This window comes from Neltuma alba, unplaced genomic scaffold (genome assembly GCF_004799145.2).
Source record: "Neltuma alba isolate B1F8T4 unplaced genomic scaffold, ASM479914v2 tig00000105_pilon, whole genome shotgun sequence".
Lineage (NCBI taxonomy): Eukaryota > Viridiplantae > Streptophyta > Magnoliopsida > Fabales > Fabaceae > Neltuma > Neltuma alba.
The window spans coordinates 1,347,066-1,356,855 of NW_021631921.1; the positions used below are offsets into that span (position 1 = coordinate 1,347,066).

The 9,790-nt window shown below is 30.7% G+C and overlaps 2 protein-coding genes across 2 annotated transcripts; both read right to left on the reverse strand.

The window, feature by feature from the left end:
* Window positions 1–1,239: 1,239 nt before the first annotated feature.
* Window positions 1,240–5,569, reverse strand: LOC114742189 (uncharacterized). Its single transcript, XM_028930500.1, has 4 exons — window positions 4,603–5,569; window positions 2,694–2,738; window positions 2,083–2,600; window positions 1,240–1,257 (listed from the first exon to the last, which is right to left on the reverse strand). Exons 1-4 carry the CDS (start codon window positions 5,567–5,569, stop codon window positions 1,240–1,242), a joined length of 1,548 nt encoding a protein of 515 aa, XP_028786333.1.
* Window positions 5,570–5,646: 77 nt separating this feature from the next.
* LOC114742293 (disease resistance protein At4g27190-like) lies at window positions 5,647–7,704 on the reverse strand. Its single transcript, XM_028930597.1, has 2 exons — window positions 7,398–7,704; window positions 5,647–7,082 (listed from the first exon to the last, which is right to left on the reverse strand). Exons 1-2 carry the CDS (start codon window positions 7,702–7,704, stop codon window positions 5,647–5,649), a joined length of 1,743 nt encoding a protein of 580 aa, XP_028786430.1.
* Window positions 7,705–9,790: the final 2,086 nt, after the last annotated feature.

Here is a 9,790-nt window from a genome sequence, read left to right on the forward strand (position 1 = left end):
TCAGTTGTAATTTGCAAACTATGATTATAAAGCATAATTTTTTTCACTTTTTTTCACCACAGTTATGAACTATTCAAATCAAATTTAATAGTTTAAATTTCTTTAGGTATTTTTTAAGTAAGATTATAACAATATTTAAGAAGACGTTAGTTTTTATACAATGATGACAAAGTTGAAAGAAGAGCAGAGGAGGTTCCCCTGCCTCATTTTATCCGTAATTTTGGGGCATAAAAGGAGACATCAAACAAATACAACTATTCCAAAATAATGAATATTAAATTAGGAGTATGAGCATTTAAAAGATCAAATTGTTTAGTTCGATTCCTGTTAGGTACCAGCTAAAACAATTCAAAAACAAACTAATTGAAAATGAACAGAATTACTATATACAACCAAGACGGAAGTCATACGTGTTTGTCTTCAACAAGTATAAAATAATCCTTATACAAGATACATAAAAATATTGATAAATTGTATTTTGACATAAACTGAAAGCCGCATGACCCATAATAGTTATACATAAAAGTTTAAAGCTAAAATTTTAAAAGAGAATAAATGGGAAAAAAATGTTTTCATGCAAGAAAACAGAGCAAGATTGAGACGCTATTAAATAATGAATTAAAAATAGTTATGTACCTTTGGTACTTCCACAATCTGTAGAGATGGGCACTCTGGTTGATGTTTCTTGATACCAATGCTGATCATATTTGGTACATCATTGAGGGATAGTGATTCCAACGCTGGAAGATGAATGTGAGGCTCATTATTTTCATGCTCATTTGACAGACACTCTTCATCACCGTATTTTCCAAAAAGATATTTCAGCTCATGAGCTCCCACAATAAATATAGATTTTAATTTTTTAAGACTTCCAGAAAGAGTGGATGGAAATATAAATTCTAATTTATTGCAATTCTGAACATTGAGGCTCTGTAGTTTTGGGAAGATGGAGGTGTAGCTGAGATGGACATCATCATCCTCTGCCTCATTTGTTATAATGTGCTTCAATTCTTCACAGTTCCAAACAGACAGATCCTCCAACATGATGGTTGTGGCAATGGATACACTGAATAGTGACTTCAATTTTGAACATCCAACAAGCATCATCTGCCTTATATTTTGTAGGCTCAATGGTTGTCTCATAAGACACTCAGCTGAATGAAATGTTTCAATCCTTTCACTCAATACATGTGATTCCTACAACCAATCACTTCTCTTAGATTCAACCTAGTTATATAACTAATCACTTTCTACAATCTGAATAAAAACATCGCAGTAATTAAAGGACCATAACATACATGAAATACAAAATAAGTGTGTCAAGCATCAGGTATTATAACACTGGGCATTTTAAGGTGTCATTTATAAGGTGTTCAACTAATAACTTCCGTGCCCTTGATACTAGTCAAATACTAGAAAAATAAAAAAATAATAACAAAACATTGAATTAACCAAAATTCCTGCTCATGTCAATGATATACTACCTATTATCAATATTCGTGCGTGTGTGCGAGTATTTATTTTTGTCTTTAATTTTTGCCGCAATAAAAAGATTAATGTTAGACAAACTGACATTAAATTTAATGTCATTAACGTATTACTTCAGTTTATCCGAAATTCTGAGTTACAAAAATAGCTGTCAAATTTTAAAGTGAGAATATGAAATGTAGATATATGAATATGCATCGAATAAGCATAAATATTAAAAAATAATGAATATTAAATTAGGAATATGAGCATTTTAAAGATCAAATTATTTTAGTTGGATTCTTGTTAGATACCAGTTAAAATAATTGAAAAAAAAAACTAATTGAAAATGAACAGAAATACTATGCACAACCAAAACGAAAGTCATGCGTGTTTGTCTTCTACGAGTATAAAATAATCCTTATACAAGATAATAAAAATATTGATAAATTGCATTTTGACATAAACTGAAAGCCGCATGACCCATAATAGTTATATGCAATTTTAAAGTTAAAATTTTAAAAGAGAATAAATAGATAAAATATATTTTCATACAAAAAAAAACAGAGCAAGATTGAGACGCTATTAAATAATGAATTAAAAATAGTTACGTACCTTTGGTGCTTCCACAATCTGTAGAGATGGGCACTCTGGTTGACGTTTCTTGATACCAATGCTGATTATATTTTGTACATAATAGAGGTCTAGTGATTCCAATGCAGGAAGATGAATGTGAGGCTCATTACTTTCATTCTCATTTGATAGACACTCTTCTTCATCGTATTTTCCAAAAACATATTTCAGCTCATCAGCTCCCAAAATATGTATAGATTTTAATTCTTGAAGACCTCCGGAAAGAGTGGATGGAAATATAAATTCCAATTTATTGCAATTATGAACATAGAGGCTCTGTAGTTTTGGGAAGATGGAGGTACAGTTGAGATGGACATCATCATCCTCTGCCTCATTTGTTATAATGTGCTTCAATTCTTCACAGTCCTCAACATACAGATACTCCAACATGATGGTTGTGGCAATGGATACACTGAATAGTGACTTCAATTTTGAACATCCAACAAGCATCATCTGCCTTATATTTTGTAGGCTCAATGGTTGTCTCATAAGACACTCAGCTGAATGAAATGTTTCAATCCTTTCACTCAATACATGTGATTCCTACAACCAATCACTTCTCTTAGATTCAACCTAGTTATATAACTAATTACTTTCTATCATATGATCATATATCTCAATAACAATCCCATTATAAACTGAGATGAACCGAAAAAGAATTAATGTATCAGAAAATACATGAAATATAAATTAGTTTGTCAAGCATCATGTATCATAAGACTCTGATTTATAACGCATTTAACTGGTAACATCGTGCCCACGCTACTAGTCAAATAATGGAAAATAGAAAAATAAAAAAAAATAAAGCATTGAATTAACTAAGATCTCTACTCATGTTAATGATATGCCTGTTATTACTATTCACGTGTGCGTGTGAATTTTTATTTTTCTCTTAAAATTTTTACTGAAATGAAAAGATCGAGGGTGTGTAGTTCCAATCCAAGACGAAAGCCATACGTGTTTGTGTTTTGATAGTATATATATTCCTTAATTTAGTGCACTTAAAAAAATAATTAATATTACCGCTTTATCAATCTTGATGGAGACTTATTTTATTGATAAATATTACAGTTGTAGGAAAATTGAGTAATTACAAAACATAAAATTACTTTTTTCAATTTAATGCATAGAAGAATTCCTTTTTTTTTTTAATCGCTTGTGGTATCCGATTTTACATTTGATTTGTATTCTTTCAACATTCTTAAATTTACTTCACTAGAAATAATTTTATTTTTTTTCCAAGAGCTTTCTGTCATCTACACAAACCTAAAAAAAAAAATCATTAATTGGGTCAAAATCTGTTCTTAAATATAGACTAATTTTTTGAGAAAAATTAATATTAAATATCAATTAAATTTTTCTAAAGAAAATATTATTTAAATGACTGTTTTTATCAAAACTTAATACTGTGAACCGATGCATAAAATTATAACAACATAAAAAATTAAAAATATGTATAAAGAAAAAAAGACTATAAATATGGCCTATCATGACTCTCATATAAATTAAAAGAAAAGAACAAACAAGTAAAAACAAACATGACTTATCATTTTTTCTCTCTCACAGTTTCTCTAAACATCAGATTCACTTACTTCGTCATCACATTAGAAGTGCCATGTCACACTTTCAATAAAACCAATCAATTGGCAATAGTTATATTACCACATCTCCCCTGTGTTATTAGATCGACATGCCTTAAAAAATAAAATGTGATTTATAAGTTATTCAACTAATAACTTCCATGCCCCTGATACTAGTCAAATAATAGAAAAATAAAAAATAAAAAAATAATAAAACATTGAATTAACCAAAATTCCTGCTCATGTTAATCATATGCTACCAATTATCACTATTCGTGCGTGCGTGTGAGTATTTTACCTTTGTCTTTAATTTTTACTGCAATAAAAAGATTAATGTTAGACAAATTGACATTAAATTTAGTGTAATTAAAATATCACGTCAGTTTATTGAAATTTCTGAGATACAAAAATAGATCTCAAATTTTAAATCGAGAATATGAAATATTGGTATACCAATATGCATCAAACAAATATAAATAGTCCAAAATAATGAATATTAAGTTGAGACTATGAGCATTTTAAATATCAAAAGAAAACTGATTTAAACAAGCGGAATTTCTTTTCCCCCATTCAGAAAGGACGCAGGTAGCCCCACAACATCCAAGGAGTTAAATATAGACTACTTTTTTTTAAGAAAAATTGATGTTAAATATTAACTAAATTTTGTGATAAAGACAATATTGATTAAATTACGCTGGTCAAAAAAATATTGATTAAATTACTGTAAAGGTGCACTTTATCAAAACTAAACACTAAGGAAACCATACATAAAATTATAATAACACAAAAACATGAAAATATATGTAAATAAAAGGGGAAAAAAAGAGAGAATACAAACCGTTCATATACGATATGCTAAAATGGAAGTTTAATTAATAGAATAACACCTTTGAACAAAAAGAGCAAGACTAAAGTAGCATACCTGGCTCTTTTAGCAGAGTGACGTTAGAAACTCCAATATTAGTATCTGTAGTTGGGCCCAAAAAACAACACCTATGAGCCCACGAGAATGAACTCATCTTAAAGTTCTTAGGTCTCTCCTTTGAATCTTCTTTCGAAACTTGAGGCGGTGGCCTTAGCACATATCTCTTGCATTTTTGAAATATGTTAATGAAACTTGGTACTCGAAAAAGTCTCACTTCTGCTAGCGAAGGGAGCATTTTGATTTCCTGTTGCACAACTTGACCTCTATATTCACTGAATATGTATTTTAGCTCTGCGCAATCATCTATATATAAATCTGTCAAATTGGGAAGGTCTCCAGCTAGAAGGAATGAAGATACCTTTTCTAATTTGCCACATTCTGCAATTTGAAGAGACTTTAATGCCGGAAACAATGAGCCATCACCTTTTTGATCATGAACAACCCCCATTTCTTCTTCTGAACTCTTATCTGCGATTAAGCTTTTCAATTCTGCAAAACCTTCAACTACTAATTCTTCCAATTGCCCAAGACTTTGAGCAATAGAGGGTTTGAAAATTGCTAGTTGGAACATTGTGCAATCTTTCAATTTCAATACCCTCAAATGAGGAAGTTTGAGAGTTTCATCTAAGAATATGTTTTGCAGTTTCCTACAACCCTTTAACTTTAAAATCTGTAACTTCTCAAGAAAGCCTGAAGGCGTAGCACCCCAACATAATTCTTTCACATCCACATTATCCAGATGCAACTCAATCAAGTTCAAGAAGACTGTCATGTTACAATTGTGACGCTGATTACTATCAATAAGGCACTCGATGTCAGTCCATTCATACAAGTAAAGCTTGATTAAATTATCCATGCCTTCATCTTCCACAGGAATAATGTCAGGGACAAGACTTTTCCATCCTGTTTGTCCTAAATTTCCCAGCTCAAGAACTTCTGATCTTTCCACAAGGTACTTAAACATGGCTTTTGATAGTAAATGTTTCATATGATCTGTATTGAAGCATTTTGGTAAGCCATTATCATCATGAGTCAAGCCTTTCAAGACATCACAAGCAATAAAAAAAATTGCAATGTAGAAGGAGATATATCAGAAGCAATTTCATCTTCAATTTCTTTTTCATCCTCTGGCTTCCAGTCTTTGACATTGTAATTGCTGACAAAATACAATTCTTTCAATTGTGAGCATCTTTCAATCACTTGAAAAGGGTTATTCTTTTGAATTTCACACTTCCTTAATCCCAACCATCTCAACTTCTGTAGCTCCTTGATATCTTTGGGCAATTCAATAATTAAACAATTTTTCAATTCAAGCGTCACAAGACTTTGAAGATTCTTCAAAACAGAGATGTCACCTAATTCCCAACCATCCAAGATAATAGTGTGAATATTCTTCAATGAAAGAAGTGATTGTGACAGTGATGGAGTGGAAAGAAGTGATTGTGACAGTGATGGAGTGGGAACTTTTCTACCATATCCACTGAGTAAAGACAGAATTTTGAGCCTTGACATTCCTGCAAAGAATGCATTTGGATCTTTCACTAGAGCATTTCCAGTTATCCAAAGAAGTAAAATTTCAAGTTTTGCATCACCAAGTTGATCAGGAAAATCATCAGCACTCCAAAACACAAATCGCTTGTTGGCTTTTAAAGTCATTGTTGAATCTGTAATCACCTGAATATCTTCTTTTGCTATCCACTGGGCTACCTCACGAACCAAGTCATGCATTTTTACACATTCTTTTCCCTCAACCTTCAATAGCAAAGAAGAAGCTATGAGTTTATTTTTTACTGCAACTACTCGACTTCTTGATGCACAGTATTCGTCAGGCTCGCCAAAAATTCCTAACCCTATACCAAGTCTAATAATAAGGTTTATAGGAATTTCATAGTCTTCTGGGAAAATAGAACACAATAAAAAAAGCCTTTGAGCCTTCTCATCATTTAAATGATCATAGCTTAATTTCAAGCATCTATAAATAGTCACTAAATCTTCATCAATATCAACAAATTGCTTAGAATTTCGTAAGGCTGTCAAAGCCACATTCCATTCACCTGCAGGCCAATTTCTTAATGCTCCAGCTAATGCTACAATTGCAACTGGCAATCCTCCACACTCCTTCACAAACTCGTGTGCAAGACCCTCAGAATCATTACTTCTAGCATGAGATAGAAAAAGTGTCAATGCATCCTCATCAGCCAACATGTGTAGGCGAACTGTTTGGTGGCATCTCATTGCTTCACAAACTTTTGAATGGCGGGTAGTTATCAAAACATAGCAATTCTTGTGATCAGGTCTAGATGGAATCCCAATTTCGGTGAGGTCTAACTTCTCCCACACATCATCTAATATTATAAGTAATTTTTTTTTGTAATCATAAATTTTAGACCACAAAAGCTTTGAGTGATCTGCTTCAACTCTTTTATCTAAATCCAAAACTAATTGCCTTGCAATGTCGCCTCGAATCTTGTTGACATCTGGAGGATTAGACACAACAACAAAGATGACTTTCTCAAATGCTTTGGATTCTTCAACTTGCTTTCCACTTGTGTTGCCAATGTGGTTTTACCCGCTTCCCCCCATCCCTTGCAATCCAACCATGTAATGATTTCCATCTTTTAAAGCTTCCACAAGTTCCTTGAATTTTGTTTTCCTGCTCTCAAAATCAATGAAGTCTTTTGAAGCATAGTACTTCATACCTGGAAGTTTACTTGGACGAGCTTCTCTTTCAAAGTTTTTATATTTTTGGATGTGACCTTTAATGACTTGCGCCCTCTGTGCCAGTCTCTTACCTTGTCGATATTTCCTAAGAAAACACCAGCTATCAAACATTGTCTGCCTAATTTCAGCATTCATTTGAATTAGATTATCTGCTTTCTTTATCCAATCTTGAAATTCACCTTCAACTTCATGCTCATTAATGTTGGCGTCATCAATATCCTTTCGAACTTTCTCTAATCTTCTACACAAAAGTTGATTGTCCTCGTCAAACTCCTGATCATGAGTCTCGAAATGACGAAAGTAACTAACTTCCTTTATGGTTTTATCTACCAATCTCTTGGCAAGATCTGTTAAAATACCTTCCCCAGGGCATGCCATCTAAAATGGACAAGACATTAAATTAGGATTCCAAAAATAGTAATTAAGAATGTGAAAAGCTATGGTGATATATAATGTTTTACAAATATGTAATGAAATCTCTGGTGTAGTCAATGCCCAACCATTTGCATTCTCTTTTGTTAGTGTTCTGGGATCCAAATTTTAATTAATAATTAGCTATATAAGTAGATAAGTAATAAACGAATTACAGTATTGCAAACACAAAAATGTCGTAAAATAAAATTGTATTATATTTAAATTGTATGCATACTATCTTTTTGGACCAACTTAATTTCCAATATCAATATTTAATAAATGCCTCCTAATTAAAAGAGTTCAGGATACAAGCAAACCCGTGGGTCAAACCTAGCAGGTTAGTGTTCTCCTGATGGGTTAGCGGACTAACTATATAATTTTTAAAAACATATGTTTTTTATTTTTAATGTCAATCTACAAATTGTGATTTTATATTTTTAATGTCAACCTATAGATTATGATTATATCTCTTTTGGTAAATTTGTTCCCATGCAACTCACATTTAAACGACTAAAAGTTGAAACTAGAAGGACTAAAATTAAAATCATAACAAATTTAAAGGACTCAAAATTATTAACCCTTATTAATTTTATTTTAATTTTGGAATATTTCTCAAAATATTAAATGAATTATCACAATGTATGAAAAAGATTCATTTTACATATAAGTAAACTTTTTATGGTCAAAATTTTTTAATTGGTTAATTAATTGACTATAAATTTACAAATATACTGTTTTAAATTAAGATTGCGAAGAATGAGGAAAATCTTGACCAAATAAGAAATTTTGTAGAGCGTAGACTCACATGACTTAAATGAAAATGACATAAAATTAAGATTCGTACGTACTTTTGCCTACATATTCAAATTCTAAGATTTATTAAAAAATTATTACCAAACGTCATAAAAGTTACCAACACCATCTTTAACCTGTTTTTGGGTTTTAATTTATTTCAAATACATTATAGAGAAACATATAGAAATGTCAAATTGGGATAAAAGTATAGTTTTAAAAAGTTTTCAGCCTAAAAAAAAGTAATCATGAAAAGTTTTCCTGAAATTCACAAAATATCATAAACTCAAGAAAAATAGTAAAGAGGTTTTAAAAAAAAATGGAGGCTTTAGAGAGGCATAAATAAAGAGAATACCTCAAAAAGGAATTTGTGGGAATAAAGGGGCTATTTTTGGCTGATTCGGTAATATTTAGGCAAATTATATAATAAACTAAAATTACATAAAAGTCCGAAATAATTATTGTGAGAATTAATAAATTTACTAAGAGAATTTTACCCAAGGAAATGGAATATTTTATTTTGAAAATTTTTTTAGCTTTAAAATTGTAATTTCGAAAAAATTAAAGGATAAATAATTTGGGATTAAATTTTGAGATGACAAAACAAACTGCAGAAATTATTTTATGAGGAGAATAGATTTTGGAAGAGTTACTTATTGGTTGGGAATTAATGATGAAATTTAATTACGTACACGTTAGGAAATTGTCCACAATTTCCTAACCATAATTCCAAAAATTAAAACAAATCAATCCCAGCTCCCAAGCCTAATAAATCTGCTGATGGGCAAGGCTGGAGGTCTAATTATCCTAGAAATTATGGATTTCAGGTAATATTATGAATCGTTAATAGTCTCATTTCTAATTGAGGCAAAAGCATAATTTTAAAAAGTTCTGGGTCCGTGAGGATAAGCATTTTTAAAAAATATGCCCAAAAATTCATAAAATTCTTAGAAATTCATGGCAAATGGAATAAATGTCCTGGACATATTTGTTGCAATTGTGGTGAAATTAAGGAAATTGTCCAAAAAGGAATTTTATTTAATTTATAAAATTTTGGTTAGTTAAAGGATAATTAACTAAAATTAATTATGAAAAATATTAGGATGTCTAAAAAATTGGATAAAATTTGAAACGCATTTTGTCCGTTATATAATATAAATGCCACAAGATGGAGAAATTAGACAATTTATTTAAAATATTATAAATATAATTGGTCGAGTATATATTTATCAAAAAATTAACCAATATTCCATCAAGT